The sequence below is a fragment of the Corticium candelabrum genome, chromosome 18, assembly GCF_963422355.1.
Source record: "Corticium candelabrum chromosome 18, ooCorCand1.1, whole genome shotgun sequence".
Taxonomy (NCBI): Eukaryota; Metazoa; Porifera; class Homoscleromorpha; order Homosclerophorida; family Plakinidae; genus Corticium; species Corticium candelabrum.
The window spans coordinates 3,946,293-3,974,251 of NC_085102.1; the positions used below are offsets into that span (position 1 = coordinate 3,946,293).

The 27,959-nt window shown below is 41.9% G+C and overlaps 3 protein-coding genes across 3 annotated transcripts; all 3 read right to left on the reverse strand.

The window, feature by feature from the left end:
* Nucleotides 1-170: 170 nt before the first annotated feature.
* On the reverse strand, nt 171-18,584 carry LOC134193635 (tyrosine-protein phosphatase non-receptor type 23-like). The gene is made up of 36 exons (XM_062662474.1): nt 18,488-18,584; nt 18,362-18,436; nt 18,147-18,274; nt 18,009-18,085; nt 17,030-17,079; nt 16,912-16,971; nt 16,782-16,856; nt 15,280-15,360; nt 15,150-15,227; nt 14,466-14,519; nt 14,350-14,397; nt 13,109-13,165; nt 12,912-12,967; nt 10,748-10,827; nt 10,564-10,678; nt 10,440-10,505; nt 9,963-10,030; nt 9,828-9,902; nt 9,525-9,616; nt 9,381-9,467; nt 9,194-9,311; nt 9,025-9,128; nt 8,797-8,853; nt 7,847-8,067; nt 6,884-7,682; nt 6,642-6,738; nt 6,523-6,587; nt 5,944-6,078; nt 5,752-5,883; nt 5,516-5,568; nt 5,351-5,461; nt 5,219-5,295; nt 4,926-4,987; nt 2,386-2,449; nt 2,099-2,329; nt 171-2,043 (listed from the first exon to the last, which is right to left on the reverse strand). Exons 1-36 carry the CDS (start codon nt 18,569-18,571, stop codon nt 281-283), a joined length of 5,595 nt encoding a protein of 1,864 aa, XP_062518458.1. The 5' UTR covers nt 18,572-18,584; the 3' UTR covers nt 171-280.
* Nucleotides 18,585-18,700: 116 nt separating this feature from the next.
* LOC134194400 (hsp90 co-chaperone Cdc37-like) lies at nt 18,701-20,849 on the reverse strand. The gene is made up of 2 exons (XM_062663332.1): nt 20,586-20,849; nt 18,701-19,834 (listed from the first exon to the last, which is right to left on the reverse strand). The coding sequence occupies exons 1-2, from the start codon at nt 20,800-20,802 to the stop codon at nt 18,939-18,941; spliced, it is 1,113 nt and encodes a 370-aa protein (XP_062519316.1). The 5' UTR covers nt 20,803-20,849; the 3' UTR covers nt 18,701-18,938.
* LOC134194399 (obg-like ATPase 1) lies at nt 20,811-26,666 on the reverse strand. Its single transcript, XM_062663331.1, has 15 exons — nt 26,481-26,666; nt 26,341-26,423; nt 24,602-24,662; nt 24,476-24,542; nt 23,968-24,028; nt 23,740-23,831; nt 23,661-23,687; nt 23,543-23,599; nt 22,960-23,037; nt 22,797-22,894; nt 22,648-22,729; nt 21,655-21,713; nt 21,502-21,598; nt 21,321-21,443; nt 20,811-21,024 (listed from the first exon to the last, which is right to left on the reverse strand). The coding sequence occupies exons 1-15, from the start codon at nt 26,582-26,584 to the stop codon at nt 20,914-20,916; spliced, it is 1,200 nt and encodes a 399-aa protein (XP_062519315.1). The 5' UTR covers nt 26,585-26,666; the 3' UTR covers nt 20,811-20,913.
* Between the last annotated feature and the right edge of the window lie 1,293 nt (nt 26,667-27,959).

Below are 27,959 nucleotides of genomic sequence, written 5' to 3' on the forward strand. Positions count from 1 at the left end.
ACAATCACATCACCTACTGACATAGACTCCTGACTAAGCCAATTACACGTGTGAAACCACTTGGTCCTATACACACGTGACAGCTAGCGCGCGTGGTATAGCAACCTGGAAACACTGTGCACTGGGCAGGGGGAGTCTACCACTTGACATATCACGCCACGCCATTCAACTAACAAACGTAGAGAAAATATTTATTTGACTTCCACTGTTATGCGATGAACCGGCAGTCTACACAGCTACTACTACATACTACATCCCATTAATACGAATTCATACATCCTTACTTTTGTACATACAAATGTGTGCCTGTGGGTTGATTGGTGACCTGCATGTGTCCAGGTGTGTGAGCACTCGGCGTTACGGGTCTCTGCGTCATGCCCTGACTGACTTGACCACCCGGATGATGACTCATTGGTGGCTGACTGGGACCGAGGGACTGACCCACTGGTGGGCGGACAAGCTGAAACTGTTGCATCAGTTGTGGATCGCCTTGAGCCGTCTGACCACGAACCAGAATTTGATCTTGTCCCGCAAACGTTTGAGAACGATTCTGCTGTGGTGGGAGCATATTGTATGGTGTTGCCAACGTCGGTTGAGCATCCGGCTTCTGGTAGAAATGATATGATTGGACAGGAGAGATGCCGGGTTGAGGTACGGGATGTTGCGATCCACCTGAGTGAGAGTACACCGGTCCCAGTCCTGGCGGTTGATAGTTCTGTATCTGACCTTGTGGCTTTTGCTCGATTGTAATCTGTGATCCCAAATGCTGCCCCGAGGCATATGGTGATGCTTCGGGTGGCTGAGAAGGAAGCGACGGCTGCAACCCATGCACTGCAGGAGGCATCGACGTACCGGGGGCACGTCCAGACTGCTGGAGCGTCGGTTGTTGCTGCATCAGTTGTAGCTGCTGCTGCTGTTCGTGTTGAAGTTGTTGCTGCTGCTGCAGCTGTTGCTGTTGTAGCTGTTGCCGTTGCCGTTGATGCAACTCGTGTTGTCTATGTACTTGAGCCAGCATCTGCTGCTGTTGTGGCGGTTGCATTTGCTGTTGCTGCGGTTGCTGTATCGGCCTATGCTGTAACTCTTGCGGCGGTCTGTGTGCCTGAGATTGTCCTCCCTGTTGCGGCTGCGGCTGTGGCTGGACTTGAAACGGCTGCTGAATCTGTCTCTGTCTTGACTCGTGTGGAGTCTGCCCGTGTGGCTGTGGCTGACGCGGCTGCACTTGTTGTTGTATGTGCGGCTGCGGCAGCAATGATGGCTGCAACAGTGGCTGTTGGAATGGCTGTGTTTGCCTTTGTTGCACGTTGTCATGTCTCTGTACTTGAGGCGGGAGCTGCTGCTGCTGCTGCTTCTGCTGCTGTTGCTTCTGCTGCTGCTGCTGCTGTTGTTGCTGCTTCTGCTGTTGCTGCTGCTGTTGCTGCCCCTCCATCTGTTTCTGTTTCTGTTTGTCTTGTTGTTGTTTGATTCTCTCTTCCTCCATTTGGCGTTGTTGCTGTTGCAGCTGCTGTTGCATGTGTGTGTGCCGTTGTCGTTCCTCCATCCGTAGTTCCAGTTGTTCCTTCTGTTGAAGCAGCATCATCTCCGTCAACTGCTCGATTCGTTGCTCCATGTGCTTCTGCTCGCCCAAACGTTGCTGCATCTCGGTAATCGCTCGGTTCTGCTCGTCAAGAGCCACCTGCTTCTGAACTAACAGTTTCTGCTGCTCGGTGCATTGAACTTGTCGCTCGTTCAGCAGACGCTTCAGGCCTTCAATTTCTCTTGCCTGTTCGGCCAGCTGCATTGTCTGCATCTCAATCTGCTTCTGTTTTTGAGCCAAGAGTGTGTGAAAGTAAGGCGGCACGCCAACCTCTCGTGTTCTCTCCGATTCATCCAATCTCATCGTTGCTGTCGATGTCATTGCATGTGGAGACAATACAGAGGGAATAGCCGATCCAAGCATGTGCACCAAAGTGCCACCGGTGCCATACGAAACAGGATTTTGTCTGGACAATACGACAGCAGGCTGCACACTAAGATTTCCCTCAGAAATCAAAGACTCAGCCACACCTGAATCAACCAACAATCAAGCTATACACACCATTTGAATCAACAAAACGTTTACCATCAGGTGCAAGGCTCGCCACCAATGGATCAAACTGCAACACATTACCGTCTGACTTCTCATCATCCGCTGTAGCCTTGCCCACCGTCTTGTTAACGAGCACACCAGATTCCACTTTCCAGAAAGCATTAATCGACTCGAGTGGATCCACACTGGTCGTCTCGTCTGTCGACTGCATCGATTGCTTTGAAGTAGCAGGCGTCAAAGGTGTGATTTCACCCGCTGCTGTTTCTAAAGAAAAAACGAAAAAATAGTGTATACACTAGAATCTAATGAAATCGTCAGACCTGCTTCCTTCAGACACGTACGTGCGAAATGTAAGAGTGCTCTGTAACAAAACGTATACTGTCCCTGTAAACAAACACAGTAAACATAATTAATTATTAAGACATAATGTGATATCGCAAAATCATGTCTAAATGGCAAGTAATGATGACATACCGTAAACCAGAAAATCGTGCGGTACATTATATCGTGCGTTTCGTGCAGTCGAACAGACATCGCACAAATTGCATCGGCACAATATAAACCTATTCGTAATTCTTAGCACCTGTTACCGAACAGCATCCGTTTCTTCCATGTCGATCCACGATTTCTTTCAGCATATTATGCCAAAGACAAGGGCATATTTGTTCCTGTTCCGCTTAATACAGAGGAAGAGGCCGCCAATGATGCCATTGGAGATGAAGATAACGACCTACTAGCTACGGTCAAACAAAGAAAGACGACAGCCAGCACACCACGGGCCTGCTGCAGCAGTCAGACACTTCACTAGGCAACTGCGCTGGAACATGCCTGAGTCGACAGTCCGCAAGTTCCGTGATTTGTACAAGGTGGAACTGCAACGCCATGAGTGTACATGGCTGCCAATCGCACAATTTAAAACCGCACAATAGAGTCGAAGGAGTGATTTTGGACAAAATCGCACAATATTATGTACGCACGATTTTCTGGTTTACGGTATCCATGGGTTTCCCCAGAAAATAAAGCACGGGGTATAATTTAATTAATTAGTTATTCTTGGGAGTGGCACTTGATAGAAAGCTGAGCTAAATAAGTGGCAATCTGTAACGCTCAATTAATTGCCTACTAAAGTTAGATTATCTCTCTTGTTTATGTAATTTGCTGCTTGACTCATTGATATTACCACAATATAGGTATTGGTAGATTTCCTCATCTAAACATTGACAAAATTCTATTTTGAATTCTAACTAATTAATTTTTAAATATTTATCCTCGGCTATCCTTTAGGTTTGTTCAATTCAAAGTAGTCAGATATTTTGGATCTTTGATTTACTGACAGTGACATCAATGGTATCACCCTGAGCTCCATACACCTTCTTAATGTGTGTGTGTGTGTGTGTGTGTGTGTGTGTGTGTGTGTGTGTGTGTGTGTGCATGAGTTCAACCGTGAATTAATTAATAACTACTCCTACTAAGAGCTACAGTAACAGAAGTAATGTCTAACTGCCATCCTATGCATTGTTCTAACATAATAAGTATATCTTTCATTCTGTTTGTACGGATAACAAAATGGACACACCCTAAGAAAAGTAGCCTGGGGCCTGGGGTAAAGCGTTCACCGTTCAGCCTTGTTTTTCTTTTTTCTCTGTTTCCAGTTGCTATAATTTTGTAATACATTACAGCAAATATTTTGTGTGCTTTAACAGGGAAGTTTTCACTACAGGCATATTGTACTGTATGTCTTTGTAAGTAACTTGACCACTAGGCTGCATAGATGAAACTTCATTCCTTCTTACTGTAAATCAATAAAAATGTTCGTAAATACAAAATTTCTTAAACTGACACACGGGTAGGCACCTGCCAATGTACACACTTCGTCTCTGATTTCTTGGCTTGCAAAAGCACATTCGTTGACAGGACACTACCTTGAGCCGAGAAAGCCATTACTGCCCAACCCAAACAATAAAGACGATCATTCAGACCGTTTGTATGTGCATCTGCATGGATACTGGGGCTACAAGATGTGCATGGATATTTGGGCTACACAAGCTAGTAAGCAATACTAAATTCTTTGTAATTTACAAAAATAAATACACCACAAAAATTTATTGATTTACAGTATCCCCTAACCTAATGGAGTCTTTCCAGTGTGATTTACACACGTACAATGACACCCAGATATTACGTTCGATACAGACAAAAGTTGAACACCAAGCTGCGGCAGCATGACATCAAACACAATGAGATAATACCATTAACCATACTATCACACACTATAGCTACCGTAATTCTTCGATTAAATACTGCCCTTGAATAAATGTCGCCCTCATTTAAATGCTGCAGCTGAGAGTACAGACAATATATAAACGCCACCCTCAAATAAATGCCACATTTCAATTAATTCCAATGCATCCAGCAAGATTGATTGCTCAAAGTAGGACGGAAAAATCTTAGCACTGCTTCGGAGGCATACGTGAGGCAAGCTTTTCTAGATTACCGGGATACCGTTTCACCACATGACGTCTAAAAGTGTGAAATGTGTGCTGTACCAGTATGGTAAGTCTTGTTCTCTTGAAAAGGTGTCAAGCCTACAGTGTGTACAGGTACACATTCATAAAGCACAGAGAGAAAACCTTGAACTAATAAATGCCAACGTCAAATAAACGCTGCCCTTGAATAAACACCACCCTCATTTAAACGTTGCAGTTGGAATGCTAGCTAAAAATAAACGCCACGGTGTCTAATCGAAGAAATATGGTACACTACTTCCCAGACATTCTATTTGCCACATATGAAGATCGATGTAAATAGACTCCATGTGGTGAGATGTATGCCTACCTATGTATATGCAAGTTAGACAAACCTTGTCCTCGATGAGTCGCATCCTTTGCTTTCGCATTCCTTGCATGACATCCGGGACATTAACTACACGAAAAGATAACAAATTACCACTACACAACAGCAACTTCCAAAATTAATATTGTACACACAAGACTGGCTACAACACCTCCACTATATGGTACACTAAAACGTAGTATGTTGTACAAGTCTATGCACACATTATACACACGAAATACAAACAACTGAAACTGTACTTTACACAATCTACTCTGTCGTATTGGCACACGCATTCATCATGCCCAACGCGTGTCTGACCTGCTCCGATTCCAGCCTGCAGAGCTCTTATGGCACAATGCAATACCAGGAACACACCACTTCTGCCTGAACCACAACTACAGCAGACAATCCAGTCATTACTGCATAGACATCAGAAACTTTGGATTCTACCTGCACTGAACCAGCAATGGATGACTAACATCATCAGATGAGATCTCTCTGTATGATGCTTCAACAGCGACAACATACTCGGTCAGCTCGTTTGGCGATTGAGGAACACCACTAGAACAACCGTCAGCTTAATTGACGTTATAAAGTAAAGTAAACAGAATGCACCTCTCAGGCCATGCTGTGAATTGAAGATGGATGACCTTCTTCTCTTCATCACTCTATACAAGCACACTTTAGTGGGTCTGGCACAACATACCGTAACAGTAAAAAAACAAGTGAACAAACACGTGGACAGACGCGTGCGCATGCACACACACACACACACACACACACACACACACACACACACACACACAACAATCATAGTCTCTTTAGTTAACTAATTGATATGAACTACATACTTTTGTGTTCTTAATACGAATATGTCTAATCACCCAACCACTGGCTTCTTGATGACTCGACAAAGTTAAACTCAGCAAACCAAGTTTCAACACATGACCTCCACCCTCAGGCCAATAACGATGGCAAACAACCTACAGACCATTCTCATGATTGCATTAAGTAATTAACAGAACACAAAACATTTCTTTTACTGTTCTTCCTTCAATCTCCGCAGCAAGCATAACAATAACTGGAATATCATATTCCCACACCATTGTCCAGAAATCTTCAATGGTCTCAGGAACAGGAGCCTGAGCCACAATGTATCGTGAAGATCCCACACCCATCTGTCACACGCACACAAGCATTAGAGAAAGACCAAGTGCTATTACGGTAGTTATATTGACACTGAACTATACATTGTAGACATATATACTTAATAAAAGGAACACAGTCCAGACTATGCGCATATTCAAAGACATGCCCTTTTGGTGTGCAATATAGAGGGGAACGGGAGGCTGTGAGTCAAGAACTAGAGTGCCTTGTGTTCCGCTAGGCAGTTTAGTTTACAGAATCTGAATGCATGGATATGCGAATTGTACCAGTACTTTAGCTAGTGTTGGATGTAGTCATCGCATAGTTTACGTCTAAAAAGTGTTACCTAGGCACGACGAACGTGTGAAGATTGAACTACTGTGATTTAGAGCAACACGCGATTACACATTTGCAGATGCTCAAACAACATGCAACACGCAAAAACAAATTGTAAAATATAACATACGCATACTTACATTCAAATTACTTGCGTTAATGTAATCAGCAGCAACTCCACGAATCTTCACCCTGTTGTGATCGTCTGCAAACATTTGTCATCACAAGAGAGAACCTACAAACCTGTCAATGTGCTCACATGGAATTACATTGGCTGAACGGTTCTTGCTGGGATGGGCTTGACCAACATTCGTGGTAAACAAAGCACAGTTATCGGCTTCATATTGACTTAGTTTCTGAGCAAGAATTCACCAAATCAGCACCACAAAATTTACATACAAATCATAATATTACAAACAACATAGTTACAAACGCTATCATTAAATGTAAATAACAAACTTTTATTGCATTAGTGATTTAATCTAAATCAAGTGACCTCACCTCCCATTCCTTGGTGAGACCATACTTGCCATCATCTGGCGACACTTGAGACAAGCTCCTCAACTTGTCCTCAAACTCAGCAACAGTCCTTTTCAGGAGATCACAATAAGTACTGCTCGTAACATTACCATCTCCTATCTCCATTGATGTCGGTCTCATTGGCAAAGGCCCGGATAAACCGTGACTTTCAACTGGATGTTGGAGAGTGCCACCTGCAGTAGATGTTACCATAGTAGTAGTGGGTGACACCATAGACTGAATTGCTGTGCTTGGGAGAGACTGTCCTACAACAACTCTCTCAGAAAATGAAGCGACGGGTGTAGAATGATGTCTGTTAGAGAGGGAAGAAAACCCAGAAATGTCTGACATGGGTTGAAAGTTGGTTGGTAAATTGCCCAATGACGGATGTAACTGACTATCATCAACAGTTTCAGTAACATTAGACCGAGACTGTACATCCAGTAGTGAAAGTGATTGAAAAGATGCAGACGACATAATCGGTCCTCCATCTCCAGCTATAAAACCACTGAATGAAGCAGTTGTAGACGTTATCGATGGCTTCAAAAGATGAGCCGGCTTTGGAGGAAGACTAGCTCGCAATGGTACACCAGTACCTCCTGATGGCACACCACGTGAATCCGAACTGCCATCTGAAGAGGAGGCACAATGACCTGAAGAAGGTGGAGCTGCTTGTTCAACGGATGGTCGTTCACGCTTCCGAGTCTCGCAAAACTCTTCACACTTAAACACTACCTGTGAAATTTTCTCTTCCAACTGAGTAAAAAATCCGAGGCCTTTGCTGTCAACAAGAAACATACAATTAGCGAGTGTGATGACAACAAACTGCATACACACACGCACGCATGCCCACACGCATGCACACACACACACACACACACACACACACACACACACACACACACACACACACACACACACACTCGTCTTCTGTAACAACATTACCTTGCTCTTGCTTCTAAAGAATCAAACAATTCAACAGCCTGCGCCATTTGCTGTACAGTCTCATTGCGCTGCACCTCAACTTCTTGTAGTACACGACGTGTGCCTGCATAGCTTGCATTCGCCTCAGTCAGCGCAGCAAGAATACGATCCTGAGCATCAATGTTTTGCTGTATCAGGTCAACAGTCCCCTTATGCTTGCCCAATTCTCGAGAAAAGAAATCCTAACACAACACATACAAAAAATGAGTCAAAACAACGAGCTACCAGATAATTACAAATAAATATACAAGGACCAACAGACAATATCTACATGAGGATTATGTCGCACTGAGCCACTACTCGCATTCAGCACTAGGCTCAAGAGTCCAGCCAGTCGTTCCCCAAATACGAGGAGAAAGACCCAGAAGAAAGTCTTTTGTTTCGTAGAAGGGGAATGACCGGCTGGACACTCGAGCCTAATTCATCATGTGAAATGATATTAACCTTGTACCACAACTCTTGCACAGCATATCACTGTGGCTCCACTAATCACACAATAGTACAGTCACCAATATCTGAATGTCTTACTGAACAGATTAACACATACATTCTACTGTACTTATGTACATGGACTGTCAAACCAATGTTTAGAGTGCATGAAAAACAGACAAAATATAAGAAAAATCATCAGCACCAATGCGACACCCATAGATCAATCTATTAGCCTCCTATACCAACATGTTCACTACCTGATCAGTTTAATTAAATAAATATCAAATGGGACACACATAAACAAAATGCAATTCAATGAAGTAGTATTCTACGTGATGAGCCACTGAAACAAAACTTAGTTACAAGAAAGACTCAAAATAATACATTTTAATTAATTAAAAGAGACTCAAACTCAACTTTCAGACTGACATGTGTGGCTTATTGAGTAGGACATGTCTCTTAACTAAATGGTAACTCACATCTTTTGTCTCTCCTTCGTGTGTCACAATCTGACTGGTGATGTCATCTTTGTCAAGCTAAACACAAACAGAATCACATCTCTGATGACATTGACCTGCGATGGCAACACTAATCAAACGTAGAGCAACGATAGAAGTAGCACACAAACGCACTTACACACACATCATGATTTGATAGAACAAAGTCAATCAACGAAACTACTGTAGCGTCTCAATGCAACCGCTTACCTCCTGTTTGAAGCCGTCTAGTAGTTGTGCACGTTGCTGTTTCATCTTCTCCACTTTATCGAGCAGCTTCTGTAGGTTTTCCACGACATCTTCATCAATGGGCACTTCAATGCATTGCACCGTGTTAACAACTGGTTGCAACAAATGGCCATTACGAAACGAAACATACTGTCTAGTAAACTTCGAGATGGCAAAGCAGCAAGAAGTCCTTCGGTTGTTCCAGTAAGAAGGTCATAGAAATTACTGTTGTGTTCAAACTTTACTTTGACGTCGGCATTTGTCTGTGCCTAGATGCATACCATAAGTGTCAGCTAATGAACTCAAGACCAACTTGAGATGGACAGATTCATACTGACCCCCTTTGTAAAAGCTTCCAAATATTGTTTCCATTCCCTTCGTATCTCTTCCGGAGTCTTTGAAGCTGGACGAGAGCCAAACTTTGCCTACATGTTGACGACAGTTTTAGATGTAAACAAGGACAGCATTCTACTACTACTCACTTGTACGAGTTTCTCTTGATTTTCATCTTCTTGAAGAAGGTTGTCAATTCGTTCCAAGCTGGCCTTTACTTTCTCAGTGACAGAGTCCAGTTCTAAACACGTAAGACGCTTGGCATGAAAAGATGGTAAGTATATTATCATTACAACACTTACTAAGTCTCTAGCAGGCAACTAGATATAATCTCTTAATAGGATTACTATTGCATGGTACCAAGTAAAGTTGAAAGTGAATATGACACATACAATGCACGAATAACAGACTTTCTAGAAAAACCAGCAAGTAACACGAGCACTGTTCTATACCTGCCAACATTTCCTTCAATTTCGTCAAACTGCTAGCTTTTCCTTTCATCCCCGCAAACACTGTTTCCAGTTCAGCTGCAAAACATCAATAAAATTAGATAAATGACACAGCAATCAATTGATCCCTGTTCATACCAGGAAGTACTTTTTCCCGTTCAAAAGAGTTAGTAAGATCATTCAAGCTGAACGATGCCATTGCCTTGCTGCATAAAAATGAATCACAGAGTCTTAGTTTTGTCTCATGAGTTTCTTGTTGCTCAACAGAACATGTAGTAGTTTCAGACTTCCATGCTCATGTCCTTGTTACTGTGCACCCATACACACACTACCACACACCTAACACACACCTAACACACACACACACACACACACACACACACACACACACACACACACACACACACACACACACACACACACACAGCTGTGCTACACACTTATCTATGAATCAACTAATAGTCTATGCACCCTACACCCTTTTGCACAGTATTATGTTTGAGCTGACAACCAAACAATAAAGTCTCGTACGTCTCACGTCTTTAACTGATAAAATAGAAGCTGCCAAACTAATTATAATAGACATAATCATTGTAAGTAAGTCATCACTCTTACCTCAGCTCTTCATTCTTGTCATCCACTAAAGTAGTAACTCGTCTCAACATCTTTGCCTTTTCCTCACTGCACAGTCTTATCTCACTACTGCATCTACGTTGAGACATGTACAGTACACGAGAACCTGTATACAGATGATGCTTCGTGTGCCGCCATTGGAACAAGTTTAGCAAAGATGTCTGCTCCAGAGACACTGGGATCATTTGGCTGAAAAGCAATTGGCTTCACGATTGATGTCCCTACACCAGAAGAAAACATTTCAATATCACAAAGCTGCAATGACATGATCAATTCAGAAAGTCATTCACCTTGTATTTCTGGCAGTTGAGCAACATCCGGGATAGGATCATGATATACAAAATTATTCTCACCAATAGCCTGCTCCAACCTACACAACAAATCAGCTGCTTTCCACGTTCAAATGCGATGGATGTCTGACAATAAATGCATCTCAATAGATACACAGAATAGTAATATAAATTGTCAGTAAATTTCTGCAGACAACTTCTTACGATACCGCAAATACTCTAGCATGCAAGTCATACTCAATGTGTACAGCTGCATCCGTGTTTCCGGTTACGCCCACAAGTTGTCATCACGTGACCGCCACAGCCGAGATCATCCGCAGGTTTATGGCAACTTACGACGACAAAATCAGTGAACAACGAGATAACGAACGCGAACCACTTCTTTCTATCAACTCCTCCACCTATTATCCCATCCCCGCCCACCCATCCAGATCATCAAACGCACGGAAATACATCAGCGGCGCAGCCATGGTCATAGTCACGTTTCTTAACTACACCGCCTTCTTTCTACTAACGCCCTTCTATCCGCAAGCAGCGAAAGAAAAGAAAGGCAGCACGGCGGACACGGAGGTGGGCGTCGTCATAGGCAGCATCAACGTGTCAGCGTTTCTCACCTCGTTGGCCTTCGGAACGTACGCGGACAGCATCGGAGCAAAATTTCTAGTCGTCTCTGGTGCCTTCCTCGTCGGCGGGTGTACTTTTCTATTCGGATATGTGCACGACATAGACAGCTGGATAGCATTCGCTGCGCTCAGTGTAGCCATTCGATTTGTGATGGGTGTGGGAGAAGGTGCATTCGATACGACCGCTATTGCTGTTACATTGACTATTTTTCCTGCAAGCACTGCAACAGTGTGGTCTATCTTCGAGCTTGCTGCAGGACTGGGCACGATTACCGGTCCACCGGTTGGAGGCTTCCTCCATGATACATACGGGTTTCTTGTGCCATTCATTGCTGTCGGGCTTGCGTTGCTTCTCTCTGCGGCTCTTCTCTTTTACCTCGTGCCGAACATCAGTCAAGACAAGAATGCCACTCTCCCGGCATGGCGACTACTCAAGATTGTGCCCATCGTGATGGCTTGTCTTGCTGTATTTTGGAATTGTGCATCTTTCGCTTTGTTGAGTACATCAATGCCTGTATTCCTCAAGACATTGTTTGACTGGTCGCCCACTAAAATATCGACCGCGTTTGTTGCAAACAGTGGCACATACGCAGTCGGAGCAGTGATATTTGGGCAACTTACGAAAAAAGTTAAGCCAAGAGTGGTGCTTATAGGTGGCATGTTCTGTCAAGCATGTGGCATGCTGCTAGTTGCACCATCCTTTCTATTCACATTTCTCGAACCAAAACCCTGGTGTGTCTACGTTGGAATGGTTGTTCTTGGCATAGCAGGAGCAGCCGTTCAGATATCAGCGGGACTCGACATCATTCGGTCGGCAATGGCGAGTGGATATCCAAACGGCCTCTCGTTGAACGGATGTTGTAGTGGGTTAGTCTTAGCCAGTACGTTTCTCTCCCAAGCCGCAGGATCTCCAGCCGGTGGAGCTCTCACAGCAAACTTCGGGTTCCGACATTCAACATCAATCATGGCATTCTGTATGCTAACACACGCACTAGCCACTCTCGTTGTGACCATCTATCAGTCCGTATCCATACATGTACCACGAAAGACACAAAACCCAGAAATCCTAACAGTAAACTAAATCTAAAATATGTACAGTATTATATATATATATATATATATTAATGTATATTACATTCATAAAATGTATGTAATTTTTACAGAGAATTTATGTCATATGAGAAGTTCAATATGGCTCGGTCCTCTCAGAAAGAAAGCATTGGCAAAATGTATTACAGTAACTTGTCTAATAGAGCATATGTACTGAGGTACACGTAATGCCAATACAGAAGTCTAGTTAGCATTGTCCCTGTTTGTCAGTATATCATTAATTAATTAATCACTGTCACTGCATCAGCCATACAAAGGCATCACTCAATAGGAGCCTAAGTACGCTATGGCCTCCTATATTTCGGTCGCTGTGTCCTAAAATGCAGACTTAAACAATAGCCCCCCTCTCAATTTAGAAACCAAATGATGCCGCTGACCCATGCACATCGCTACGCACTCATTTGATGTTGTTACGCCTATTAGACTCCAACCTTTTGCTGATGGTTTCAGCAGCAGTGCTCAACGGAGTTTTCATCTTTGCATCATCCTACACACCCAGACACAAAAACATCACAAAATGCAAACTCTATTAGCACAAACAATATCAAGGATAATATCATACGCAGCAAGGTCGCAATGACTGTTAGACTACACAATAAATCACACGACTGTAAACTCATCGACTAACCTTTGCAAGCTTCAGTGATTCTCCAATGTTTGTGCTCGCCAGCTGAAGGTAACCAACCTAAACAATAGCAGATGCACAACCGAATTCTATTGCAAGATTTGGCAGCACAATAAAAGAGAAACAATACAGAATGTGTATACCACATAAAACAATGCAAATTCAAGGTAAATAAGAAAAACAATGACAAATCAATAAATCGACAGCGTCGACAAAGACAGTAGGCCAATTCAATACACATTTCAATTGTCTAGGTTTGTCTTAGCCTCTAAATTCCAAACCGTCGCCCAAAGAAAAGGGAGACGATCTGGATCGACATACGATCAAACCGAGTTCGGGAGGAGGCGTAGTTAGTTACCTAAGTGAATGAAAGAGTTGTAGCAGTCAAAAACACCTCTTTAGATAGTGTTATGCCACCCAATGTGACAATACGAAGTTTGTCGTGTGTGAAAGTACCTTCATTGAAAGTCGCAATAAGCAAACACTATTTGGAGAAAGTGAACAGTTGGCTGAGATTCTAGCTGCTGCATGTCACTGCAAATCTATGAAACAACGGCGATCACTCATAAGCGACTCTAACGAGCAAACAATGAGAACAATCGGATTCTGCGGCTCCATCAACATGTCTAGAGGCTTCATCACTGACGGTAGTGCTTGGTAGATTTACTACAGACTTTCCAGATCCCGTGGGAAACGCAACAAAGACATCTCGTCTATTCAAGAGGCATTCTGCAGCCGCTGGTCGGGATACACTGAATCAATTTCGAGAGCCTTGGCTGCTGTTTCAAAGGCATCGTCCAGTGCAGTTTCACATATCACTGAAGACGCTCATGCAATCAATTACGAGCTGTCACGTAATTGTTGAACACACAATTGTTAGAATTCATGCATGTTATTACAGAACTCTCGACGTTCATTGGCTGCAGCTTGCTGATTGGCTGATTCAGATCACTTCCGAACGCGGTTTGATCGTATGTTGATCCAGACCGGCTCCCATTTCTTTCGGGCGACAGTCTGGAACTTTGAGGCTAGGCTTGTCTAGACTAGCTTATTTAATTAATGAACTAATATTTTCATTCCATTCATGTCTTTCATAATCAGTCAACATCGTGCACAACACAAAACGCTTAGTTTCTATATCAGAAAGTCGCTTAACTCGTACACACACACACACACACACACACACACACACACACACACACACACACACACACACACACACACAATTTAATTCATCGACTCACTCGTTCTCCTCCCTTGTTTTGCTCTCCCGACGATACTGCGGCAAACATCTGATTTACAATCACATGTCAACGATACATTTCTCGACTCCGTAAACGATGGTCAATCAATCGTATACCTGAGCTAACGACATGAAGTAGAGAGTCTTGATTTTGCAATGTCGCTGCCAAGGCTACATACAAGACAACAAAGACAAGAGTCCATAACCATTGATCTCATTCTATTGTACTGTGTGTGTGTGTGTGTGTGTGTGTGTGTGTGTGTGTGTGTGTGTGTGTGTGTGTGCATGTGTGTGTGTGTGTGTGTGTGTGTGTGTGTGTGTGTGTGTGTGTGTGTGTGTGTGTGTGTGTGTGTGTGTGTGTGTGTGTGTGTGTGTCTATCTGTTGCTCCAACTGTCTGTCATTCTGTCGGTCCATCGATCTGTTGGTCTTCTGCTCTTACAGTAACTTTTAAACGTCATACCATAATACGTACATCATTACAAAACAATGATCAGAACAGCCACTAACACCAAAAACGACAAACAACACAAACACAGTGTTCCTTCCAAAACGAGAATCGAGCTACACGACCAACATTAAAATTCATCTCTCAATTCGCCCGTCTTTCATCCATCTGTCCACTGTTGTATGTACTATCTGCCCACTTGTTTGTGTCTGCTGCCCAATCACATGCTTCTGTACCACCATCATAGTATCTCGACGATTCTCACTAATACGCACACAACATACTGCAACACTCACAGCAAACACAAACCCTAGCAGACCACACTAATGACTACCGCCTCTCTCAATGTCAATACCTTTGCCTTCTTGCCGATAATCTTCTCAATAGTTTGACTCTCGGCTAACAGGAGAGCAGTACTGTAGTAACTCGAAACCTAACAAAAACACGCTACAAGCAACGACCAATCACACTAAATGCCACATCACCTGCCATGCCAGACGACCCATAATGTTCCCCTTTTTGCCCTCGTGCATCGCCTTTTCGAGCATGCACTCTTGCGCTTGACCCTACAGCAAGAAAACAAGAGAAACTAAAGACGACAACACGACACATCGATCGACGGCATCATCAAACTATCTAAAAGACTTCCACGAGTGCAGAAACAATCGACGAGCACCTCTACTGATAATACTAATTTCTATTGACACAAAGAAGCTAAAGTCTGTACACCAAAATTTCATGTAGTTTCTAGCCTCAAAGCTAAAAACAAAAGCACTGCTCATATTTTCTATTTTTATGACTCTAGCAGTGTAAGTACAGCTATACTGTACACTAACACAAATCACCACTAAACGGCTGGTAAGTTAGGTACTAATGGGATACAGTATCTCCCATCATGTGATACAGAAATGGCAACCGTTCTTCACTAGAAAGCAGCAGCGCATTCTTATCGTAGCACGAAGTAGTCATACCTTCATAGCTTTGGTAGATAACAATATAGCCGCTAAGGTCTGTTGTGCCTCAAGCGCCTTGTTTGTCGTGAGAACAACCTACTCTGACAAAGTTGTGGTGCAAAAACTTTCTCCTTACACACAATCCGAGGGAGTAAACTGTTTTGTACAACACAGCCTACATATAAACACATTATAGCCGTAGACTTGCTTCGCTTGTGTCCTCGTTTGCTCTACTCAGTCTTTTTGCAATAAGTAAAATCATAATCATGTTGCCAAAGCGTTCGTTGCAGCAGCAAGAATACACGTCAAGAAGTGATCGGAGTTGCCCCACCCTATAGTAAGAAGAAATGTGAATGGTAGGAACTTCTCAAGTTTGCTGCAGGGCAACTAGCACGACTAGATCAACAGCAGCGCAGACACACAACGAGTAGAATTTGCTCTCCATGTTAGCAGTGTTTCACATACAACGTCTCATTTCTCAGTGCAGGAAAGTGTCAGAGTATGGCCGAAGTTACCACAGATTACAGTACCTTAGCATTCAGTACAAATTTTAGAAATTTTATATACTAAGAAATAAAAGCCCCAGACACAAGCTCAAGTGTGTTGCAATTTCAGACAATATGCAATTAGCATGACACATTTTCCAAACACTTAATTTAATATCTACGGACTTCCCTTCTCGTTAATAGACACTGCTGACAAACTTACTGTAAACCAAAAAATTCAGTGGCAAGTTACTTCCGGTAATTTTGGTATGGCCTATGAAGTACCTAAATTAATAAAATATAAATAAATTAATCACTACCCAAATTTTGCAAAAGTTGTCCAACAGCAATGTCCGTGAACATGGTAAAGTATTATGTAGCTAACTACGTAATGCATACCTACTATTGTGTTGTAGTGTACTGTGCACCCAGCCAAGAGTCTCAAACTTCCAAGGAGTTTCACAAAATAGATTGGTACCGAAATTGTTAGCCACCGAAAATTCTTGCTTTACAGCATATTACAGTAGAGATAACCATGCGCGTGCATACCAGCATCAGACTTGTCATTAATGCCATCATTTCACTGCCCATATCCGATGTAGCAGCAGCAGCAGCAAAGTGTTCCTGTTACACAAACGTAGTATCGAACAATCAACAGAGTTGTTCGTATATTGTCGACCTTGACATAGTCGAATGCCCCAGCAGCACACTGAAAATGCGTGCACGAAACACGCATACCCTACAACAGTACATTCATGATACAGAATATGAGAGCTCAGGTGGTGTGTTGAACACACTTCATCAGTAGTTCGACTGTCATAATCTCCAAGCTGCAAGTGCAAAACACCTAGGAATACAGACATGATGACAGATTGTCCTTTCCTCATCTCACACGTTGTAAAGAAGACATGCATATTGTTAATTAACTTGTCTCTTTATCTTGTCTGTCTGTCTGTTAGTCAGTCAGTCAGTCAGTCTGTCTATCTGTCTCTTGCCTGTCTGTCTGTCAGTTTGATTGTCTATCTTGTCTTTCCATCTGTATGTCTGCCTAGTAAAACAACTGTAACCGTCCACTCCACATGCAGATGAAAGGTCCACGGAAAATACCTTCATGCAGCTATGACACAATAAAGATCAATTTAATAAGTCTCCACATTCCATTGTTGTCACGAAGTGCTTCATCCAAATCCAAGTGGTTGGTGTATTACTGTACCTACTCTTGTATCACCCCACTATCCATCAAGCCCCCATCCCCAACTTCGGCCCAGCATCTAACATTTTCGCACCTAAGCTCCACTAAATTGGAATAAGGTGCCAGCAGTCGAACATCCCCCATAACAACTTGATTACCCCTTCTAAATATGGGTGGATGATACATGAAACCATGATGTACTAGATGAGTAGGGTTTCACGCAATACGGAAGGCGATGTGCACCACCTGCTTGTTCTTGATGAGTACAGAGTTCACAAATGCAAGGAAGAGCGAGCAGACTTTGCAAGTAAGAACACTGATGTTATGTGAGAGCAAACTTGAGTCATAGTAATTAGTCAAACACTCCAGCAAGAGCCCATCCCATACACAGACCAAGCTGACTTGCCACAGAGGTAGGGTGAGACAAGAGTAGGTATGGTAACTTAACATTCAACCTGGTTGCAAATCTGTGAATCATTCTGCAGTCTCTAAATCTGTGTGTTGTATTTTAAGTCTGCTTCCATCCCTTCTACTAGTCTGTCTCTCCGTTCCGACAAAGTCTCCTGCTAAACAACACAACATACCCAAATTGAACAGAATGCACGCTTGCTCATATGACACATCAGACACTGCCATACTCTTGCCCGAAAAACTGTCAGTCCTAGACAAAGCAAATTGTCCACTCCCACACAACACACAACATCAATGAAAGGCAGCTGTACCAAGTAAATGGCAAAGAAGCCACCCCTCCTTCATGTAGAGGAAATCTCGCCTCTAGAAAATGCAGCTGACAAAAATATCGACGCAGAATTCGACAGCCTGAGTAATCTCGTGCTGGAGTAACCGCCGACTGGAGAAAAGCAAACATATGATTACGTCACGTGATGTCGTCACCGATACCCAAGTAGGGACCCTGCCACTGTACGTCGACTTCTACCTCTCTTAATTGATTAAGCTGCGCCATTTCATCACTGTAGTTGTCTGGGTCTTCGCCATATTGGTTAAATATGTGCTACAGAAAAGTTGCATCAAAAATTGTGGCTGAAAGTGCCAGGACGCTTACCCGCTTAAGAACTCCTTTAAAGTCAACTGAAATAGAGCTCTTGAGGTCAACAGTAAGCATCGGTGTACGAGGGATTTCTTCCATGGCGCTGGATTCTTGTCACGTGACTAGTGCCCTCGGAGTCCAGTCCCTGGTGACCACGCCTTGTTATTATCCCATCATAGTAGCTGCCTCAAGTGCAAACAAAGGCTCCAAATTATCCTTGAGTCGGCCTTCACTGTGTGTAAACTCTCGTTTCTTAGTATTCACACTCAAATACGTAATACAACAGACAACTAATAAACTCACAAATATCAAACGTATACACAACACACGAACATATCGAGTAACTTCATATCAGGGTCGCTTTCAATATCCAGCATCAATGCTTCCAACACAATAACACGAAAAGTATATCACTAGCTACAACAGCGAGTAACTATGAGTCACAAACAAAACGTAAACAATCCAGTCAATCGAGTGTCTCGTACGGATTCTCCTCCGACTCGGTCGTATCAATTCCCTTCGACTTTGCATCCGGAATCCACATCCCCGAATCAATGCATTTCTTCATGTATACCTCAGCCTCTTCCTTTGGCATCTCGGCCAACGCTTTCTGTAACATCGGAATGTCTTTCTTCTCAAAACATTGCTGGAGTTTTTCCGGTAGCGACTCGAATACTTCGACGGGATCCAATCCGCCGGGACCGAGACGCTTCTGACGCTCTTCTTCTTCAATCTCTTTCATGATCCTTTCCATACGAATCTTGGCACGCTCTCTAACTCGACTCATAAACTGCTGATGCTCATCCTCCATTGCATCGAGGTACTGCTTGTCGGCGTGCTTGATACGCTGAAAGAACTCAGCAAAGCAAGCTCGAGGATCGCGATTTAGTTGTTTGCCCAACTCGAGAACGTACTGCATGAGGATTGTCTGACGTGCAACGTGTTTCATGAGATCATGCTTTTCTTGGCACTCGAGTGTGATACACCAAATGGTGAGGTAGTTGGCCGTTGCTTCGCACACAAGATGAGGTCGTTTCCGTAGAAACTTGGAGCTGGAATCGTAATCCTTCAACATGCCGTATTTCTTGATGTCATCCTCGTGTTCGTTCATGAAATCGGTAGAAAAGGACTCGTCGTCTCCTTGTGATCCCTTTTTGTCTTTAGATTTCACTTCGTTAATGATCGTTTTTGTGAATCCATCGTGACTCAGTGTGTCGACGTTCCATGGAGTCAGGCGCTCTTTCTTGAGCAACTCCTGCTCTTTCTCTTGAAAGTGTTGTTCTTGCTGTTGCAAATCCTTCATTTCGACCTTCAGCTCGCTCAATCGTTTCTGGACTGCCTCCTCGTCAGTCTTTTCAACGGCTGCATATATACAAATGTCAATTGAGGAAAATACAAGTGAGGAAAACAAACACAAGAACTATACAGCAGATACAACACAAGCAGATTGGATGATAAATAATTTACTCTAAATAATTTATTTAACCCATATACTCTGATGTGGTGCCTGTGTGTGTGTGTGTGTGTGTGTGTGTGTGTGTGTGTGTGTGTGTGTGTGTGTGTGTGTGTGTGTGTGTGTGTGTGTGTGTGTGTGTGTGTGTGTGTGTACGTGCGTGCCTGTCTGTCTGTCTGTCAATTCATCTGTCATCATGCATACACACAGGCCTGCATGAAGGCATGTAAATACCAAGTTTCATGTACACCAAATGACATTCCCTGTTACAAACAAGAAAACAGTATTACATGATACCAAATGCAACTATGCATCAATACGTAATCCCTGATTATATAGATAAATCTGCCGGCTTGAATGATCCATACATCACATGTCACATAGACTGTCAACACACGACAGCCCATTCACACAATGGTTGTAGCCTCGGTGTTGTATCTCTAGCCTACAGTCTGACAATATAGATTCCCAAAATTCTGTTTCAAACCTCATCTATAGTGGGTGTAACCATGCTCACCTAACTAGCTTGCTTAAATCTCAAACTCAATGCAACCCTAAGTGCCACTACAAATAAGCGCATTTTCTAAAATCAACAAGTTTGACTCAGGAAACTGCCATTTTCGAGATGACAAAATTATAACAGACGACACCTGCCATTACTTTCTGTCTCTTGCATAAGCTTCTGTAGCTGTTCGAGGCGCTTTTTGTGTTCATGAGTTTCTTTTTCGAGCTTCTCTTTATCCTTTTTCTGCTCTTCCATCCGTTCAACCCGCGCCCGATGACGCCAGCGAAACAGACTCGGCGTGTCGATATTCGGGTGAGTGTCATCTTCATCGTCGCTCACTTCTATGTGCGACCATTTACTGTAATCAACCATGTCGGGGTTCCAGAAGATTCCTGTTCGTAATCCGGGTACGTACAGACAAATTGCAACATCCCGTATATTCAAAAACCAAAGCAGTAAAAGCGCAAACTCTTTAGTTCTACACTATTTCTTCTTCTTGTCCGATAGTCCAGCGCCAGCATTGAACTTGAAGAAAATCATGTCACCATCTTCAACAGTATAGTTTCGACCTTGTTGTCGATATTTGCCAGCAGCCTACAAATATAACAGCCATTAGCTTAGATGCAGCTACAGATAGGCACACTAGCTGACTGTAAATTATAAACCTATAATACATGTATGAATCACTGGTCTTGACAGTAAGTTTAATTTCTGATAAAAAAATTGGGTTAATTAATTAATCCAGAAGACTAGCTCCTCAAAACATATCTTTTGATATTAATGTCATTTAGTTTATCTGTCTGTTCCAAATCCTGCCATTCTGTTTGTCCATTGTCTGCATACATTAACTTACTGTAAGATCTGTATACAAAACAAGACAACACAACAACCTTCACTGCAGGCTCTGATCCCAATTCCTTAAAATCATCATATTTGGTAACTTCAGCCATAATAAATCCCTTCTCAAAGTCAGTGTGAATCTTTCCTGCAGCTTCCGGTGCCTTTGTTCCTTTCTAAAGCAACAAGACAATAAAGGCACGCTTTCACAATGAACATCCTCTGTGCACTGACTCTAACTGTCCATGCTTTAACTTCATCTTTTCCTGATGTAAAAAAGTACTCCAGGTGTAGAGCTTTGTATCCTGCAGTGATGATTTTTGGAAGAGTACTGTAAAGGAAAGAAACCACATCTCTACATTGCATAAAAATAATGAATCAGATCACCTCTGTACTCCACAACTCCTTGCATACTCTGCAGCTGCAGCATCATCCATCTCTGATATCTATGTACAACATCGCATAGATCAACGCTATTGACAATTGTGTGTAACTAAATGCCTGCTTTGTCTATTAGATGATACCACAATGTGACATGCAGACTAATACTCTTACTTATTTAGTAAGATATTGTTGCTTCTTCTCGTTTGACAAAGAGTATTTGTTCTCAAAGAAAATAATTCCTAGTCAGCAGCCGGCAACCAACTAAACCCCAACTCTATCAGATCTAGACTGTGAGTCACCTGGGTCTGGCAACCAACTGAGCAAACTCCAATTCTATCAGATCTACACAGTCACACAAGGTCTGACCAGGACTAACTGCCTTAAAACTGTTTTCTTGAGAGCAAAAATGCCTTTTAGTTATAAATACCACAAACATCCACACCAATCCAATGACATCTTGAGATTTTGCTCTACAATTGTTTTATAACAATGAATTGTAACAAGAGCACTGATATCAAAGCACACCACAAGATAACACAACAAAATGGCATACAGTTCTAGTAACACAACTTGAGTTATAAATCTTAATGATACTGTAGCTCATTAGAATGTCTCCCTTTCTGGGTAATTTTCCCTGTCTATGTCCTACTCCTCTGTAATGTTATCTAGCTAATCAAGTGTTGCAGCAGCTTCACTTGCTTTACTTGCCCATGTGTTCACATTGAACTAATAATCCACCCTCTCCAACAACCCATATCATTACATTTTGTTCAGATTTCTAAAACTGTCTAGAATTAATTAATATGTATTTATTGTGTATACTACCAATCAAAACATTACACAAATCCTTGCTTCAGTATGTCAATGCCTTAAACTAAAATTTTAGTATTGAGGCAAAATTGAGTACGACAAACAAACCAGACTATAGTCGCAATTTTTACCTATAGTTAGACTTCATGTTCACTACTGTCACAATTAGAAGTTACCATGTCTTACTTTTGATTCAAAGCTAGCGCTAAACGGTATAAGAACAGCACCGGGATCATGTTCATCTACCCATTCCTTGATCTTTACCAACCTTGTGTACATAAGATTATCAAACAGCCGACTTTCATCCGTTTAAAATAATCAGCATGCATTCCTACCATTTATTTTTCTTCCGAATGAAATCTTTCTCGGACATATTCACCAAATAGATCATTACTTTGGATGTCAACAAAAGATGCTTGTTCAGAGTCTCAATCTGAGTACAAAAACACGCATAAACAAATAAAATCAAAACAATCAATAATTGATAACGACTGTTACCTCTCGCGATGTCCACTCGCAAAATCTTGCTGGTTTCTTCTCATCGGCTACTAGAGATGTAATCTTCACTAAGTCATCCTAAAATGATAATGCCAAAATGTTACCAAAACTTAATGAAATTACTTAGTACATAGAGTCTATCAACGGAGACTCAAGCTCTCCACAATACAGAAGATCGTTCATTGATGGCCATCCTACCATCCCTACCAGATCGCTCCCAACCAATACATTAATTAATTTGTTAAGCTATTTTAGCAACCTAAAGTTATATAATGTGAAACTGTTAATGCTAAAAGTTCCCATAACTAGTCATTGGTACCGATGCACAACATACATGCACAACAGGTTTCATTACCATGACATCACTGCCTACTACAAGCAAAATCTGCAAGCTGTAGCAACATCAATTGTGGCTTTCCTATTAAAATGGCATAAAAAGCATGGCAAGATAAGAAAAATACTTCAATTAGTTAAGGTGTATAAATACTCCACTCAAGCAATATTAATTAAGTAAAAAACCAATTTCCTGTCCACTTTGCCTGTGGTAAAACTTACAGAATACATAAAGATACGAGTAACTTACATATTCAGCTTTCCCCTTCTTGTCTCCACCTCGAACAACAGTCTTTTCTAAACCAGACTGCACAGGAAAATGACCGACTCGATTACACAATTACAAAGTTACACATCAACAGTCGTACCACCCGAGCACGTAAATACTCTTCATCCTATAACCAAGAAATATAAAGGACTCTTCATACATGTCAATGCAACACCAACCTTCAGTCTTAGCTCCTCATGTATGATTTCAATGTCTCGAACGGGATTGACGTCTCCTTCTACGTGTGTGACATTGTCATCATCAAATACTCCTAAATGTAAATTATTAGAAAACTGTAGATGCCTGGTGTCTAGCAAATATGACAGCATTCATCTAATTAACCAGAGAAACGTGCAAAATAGATTACGATGTGGTTGTTACAAAAACAATAGCAAAGGAATTCTTACTACATAGATGGAAGATGCCATCACATGCACTGATGTGAGACAAAAATGCATTGCCCAAACCCTGTAAAACACAATGTGAAAAGAGTGTGATGCAACAAGAAAATATGTGGTGTGCAGTTCAACTTCGCTGTTACACTAAATTGTGCTTTCCAAAGCATACATACAACACACATTCCGACAGTTTCCAGTATCCTGTGCACAAGTGTGCATGCATGTGTCTAATATAATGCAATCTATTTTTAATGAGTTAGAAGAATAACTTACATACACACACGTAACACGAGATTTTGTCTACCCATCTGATTATGCCTCTATACAATAATCATGCACAAAATGTGCTCACATTCACGATCAGACACATACCTACATCGGTCTATCTCTGTCATCAGACTACCAGTTTACAACAAGCTACTTCATATGCAACTGTTTGACATGCATTTTGTAGAAAACATAAATAGAGTTCCGAAAAAAAGACTTCAGAGTGATGTTGATTGTCTACTGCACAAACCTGGCCTTCATGTGCACCTTTAACCAAACCAGCGATGTCAACCACATGAAGGTATGCAGGAACTTTGCTATGGAAACAGATAACCGATGATTCGATTTAGGTACAGACTATCATACAATGTGATACCTTAGAGGTTTGAAATGCTCACATAGAAAATCAAAGCGTTCATCTGGAACTGGTACTCGACTTGCAGAACAGTAGAGAAAAGTGTTATTTTACTTAACCAGAAGTTGAATAACTGACAGAAAGACACGGTTACGTAATATTACATACACACAATGTCACATACATCAAGTAAACAGAGTGGATCGACGTCAGTTACCACTGTTAACTGTGCGTGCATGCCTTAACAAAAAGTATCCTATCGAAATGTCTGTCTGTGCATTATCTACATATAAAAGCACCTTATCAGAACGTGGTCCGGACACCCACAACAAACAAAGAAGTAAGTAGACAAACAGGTCAACAGACAGAAAGAACAAAAATACATTTATACAGACAAACAGACAAACAGACAAGCAAACAGATAGACAGACAGACAAACAAATAGACAGACACACAGACACTGCATATCTTTTGTTGAGTCAGGTCAACTTCTTTGTGACAAGATATGCCAGTTGGGTGATGCTTAATGCTCAATGTTACTTTTGCACCACTGCCATGTCTCAAGAATGAACCATTTAGCTAGATCTGTGCATCCTCCATTATTGCAACCATCAGCATCTATACATGAAGACCAAACTCATGACACCTTCAAGGCTATTCTATCACTCCAATCTATCACTGAATCACAATGGAGTCAATGTACCATGCCTGTGAAATATGGAGGTGTTGGTTTGACGTCTGTAAAAGATATTGCCTCTGCGGCATATCTAGCAAGTTGGGCTCATTCCGCAGCTACTTTACGTAAAAGGTTCCCAACTCTTTGGGAGTCACCTGAGTTCTTGGTAAATAACATGAACAATATTCAAGTCTCTTTGGACAATGCCATAGTGGAATATAACGATTCTCTTGGTCACAGTGACGTTTCTCAAGTGAGAGAATTTTGTGATCTACTTGTCAACAACACAAAGCTTCAGCACCGTCTCTCTGCCCAAATCTTTTCAAGCAAAATCGAGATGTGTCTAGAGACAGCTGGTGATGCCAAGGACAAGGCTCATTTAAGATCAGTTCAAGGAAAAGGTAGTGGCTCATGGCTTGAAGCGGTTCCCTCCTCAGAAAAGCTTGTGCTAACCCCAGCGAGTTTTGCTTAGCGGCTCTATTGAGAATGGGCTGCCCAATGCCATTTGGAGGTTGGCTGTCACACTGTCAATGTGGGAAAGTTCTCGACATAGACAGATACCATCTTCTTAGTTGTAAACATGGAGAAGGCCCTATATGGCAGCATGATTCTGTTGTAAGTGGATGGTCTGAATGCTTGCGTGAAGTAGGTCTGCACCACAGAAAAGAACCAAGGGACAGATATACAAACAATGATTGCAGACCCGATATTGTGGTGTTTGACACTGCTTTAAATGTATTGAAATAAATGAAGACAGACAGACAGACAGACAGACAGACAGACAGACAGACAGACAGACAGCATTCTAGCATAAACAAGGACTTTATGTCCTTATAATCTTATAGAACTTGAAATCTGTATGGACTAGTAATTAGCCTTTATTTGCTATTGTACCATAGTTCATGTTTGAAATATAATACCATTGACAGACTGACAGACAGACAGACAGACATAATGAAATTTCGTATTGTCATATCACACAATCGTCATGCACTAACTCTTACAGTCTACAATTCCTAGTAGAAATACAAACAAAAAACAAAAACGTAAGCAAACTTATAACAAAATGTTAAATTGCACTTATTTTCATTAGGATCAATAGTGCAAAACGGAAAATTCTCTGCAGGTGCTCCACTCTTTGTCAAGACATTGAAAAATGTCGATTTACTGTAACAAAAAAACGCGTACAAAAACGAACTCCGAAATAGTAACGTTACTACATACCCTACGTTTGGCAAGCCTACAATGCCACACTTGAGTGACGTTCCAAAACGTCCTATCAGAGGCAGAGGTTTACGGGCACCCTCGTCCTTTTTCTTTGGCGGCATTCTTTTAGCGTATCTCACAAAAATATAAGGCAATCGAAGTCTCCTACAGCCGAGCACCGAGAGCTCCAGAACTGGACGGTCACGTGTGTATGTGCCTCTGAGACTACCCGGATGTTGACATACACAATTCACGTAGCAAACCCAGATAAATAAATTATAACTCACTGTCTTTGTGGTTTGTTTATCTGAACGTCTGCTATAAGTATTACATAAAAGTACAGTACAGTAGTACAGTAAAGTCAGTATGACATGTACACGGACACAATGTTGTAGTGTATTGATACTTTGTATTGCGTAGTGCACGTTACTTAGATAGATAAAGCACGCTATTCATTGGGTTCTATAAAGTAGACACACACAATAAATCAGACACTCTTGTGTTACGCTCACTCGGCTGTCGTATTGCTACACGCGCCACCTTACAAGGCACATCTGTTTATCACACAATATTGATCTAAACATGGTTCTACTTCATCTCCTTTGCTTATCTGCCATCTAGACAAGTCTCTAGAGTTGTGAGCTTGTGTTCCCATTCTTGCACGCCCAAGAACTAAACCACAAAGCTTGAGCAAACATGACCATTGACAACAGATCAAATGTATTCATAACTCAGATGTGTCACAATGCAAGGCCATAATTAGCTACAGACTAACATTATTGTTGACTTGTCTGGACATTTGTGTGTTTCTGTCAGCCATATGTCTAGATACCTGTATGGTTGCTTACTTAGCCTCTTCATTCTCATAACCATTTTACTCTCCATTCCTGAGATTACCTAGGGCTTTGCATTTGTATTCATTAGACTACAACCATCACGGCTTAGAGAATAGTAGATAGTGTACAAATTCACTCTAGACTTGCTAAGCTCTTGTCAAAGAGTTGTACTGGGCCAAGCGCCATTTCCAAGTGTTAATTTTATCATCTTGACACGCAGTGGATTGGAACTCCTCCCATCATCTTGTAAAGCAGTTAGCAACAAATCTCATAGCAATCTGAATCACACACACAGACCAACACAAAATCAAAGAAGCCTCCATGCACTCCCCAAGGGCACATTGCTGTATAACTAGAAATGGAAACAACAAACCCATACTACACACATTCTTCATACATGAAAACGTTGAATCAATCCATCAAGTGTCATATTCGATTATACTCAATTGCTGGAGAGCTCTATAGCTTTGTGAGCCATCTGTCTACACAAATAGTAGCAAACAACAAAGCTTTACAAGCTCCTGTAGAACTGCAAAAGGAACAAACATCAACATAAACCAATGGTCTGCAAACCCATACACTCTCAAGTCCCTAATTCATCCTCATGGCCTCATGCAAAATTAGTCATAGTATTCCACACAATCATTACAGTACAGTACTC

Bases quoted from the DNA above. Each gene is read 5' to 3' on its own strand.
- LOC134193635 (XM_062662474.1), bottom strand. From the start codon at position 18,571: ATGGAAGAAATCCCTCGTACACCGATGCTTACTGTTGACCTCAAGAGC. The intron at 10,679-10,747 runs GTGAATGACTTT...CTTCTGGTGTAG, and splicing joins TCAACTGCCAGAAATACAAG to GGACATCAATCGTGAAGCCA. The intron at 9,129-9,193 runs GTATGTTTCGTT...AATGCATTGAAG, and splicing joins ATCTCGAAGTTTACTAGACA to TGCCCATTGATGAAGATGTC.
- LOC134194399 (XM_062663331.1), bottom strand. From the start codon at position 26,584: ATGCCGCCAAAGAAAAAGGACGAGGGTGCCCGTAAACCTCTGCCTCTG. The intron at 22,730-22,796 runs GTAGGAATGCAT...TATGTACACAAG, and splicing joins ATTCGGAAGAAAAATAAATG to GTTGGTAAAGATCAAGGAAT. The intron at 21,714-22,647 runs GTAAGACATGGT...TGTTGTACATAG, and splicing joins GCGCTAGCTTTGAATCAAAA to ATATCAGAGATGGATGATGC.
- LOC134194400 (XM_062663332.1), bottom strand. From the start codon at position 20,802: ATGGTTGATTACAGTAAATGGTCGCACATAGAAGTGAGCGACGATGAA. The intron at 19,835-20,585 runs GTAATGGCAGGT...GTATATATGCAG, and splicing joins GCTTATGCAAGAGACAGAAA to CCGTTGAAAAGACTGACGAG.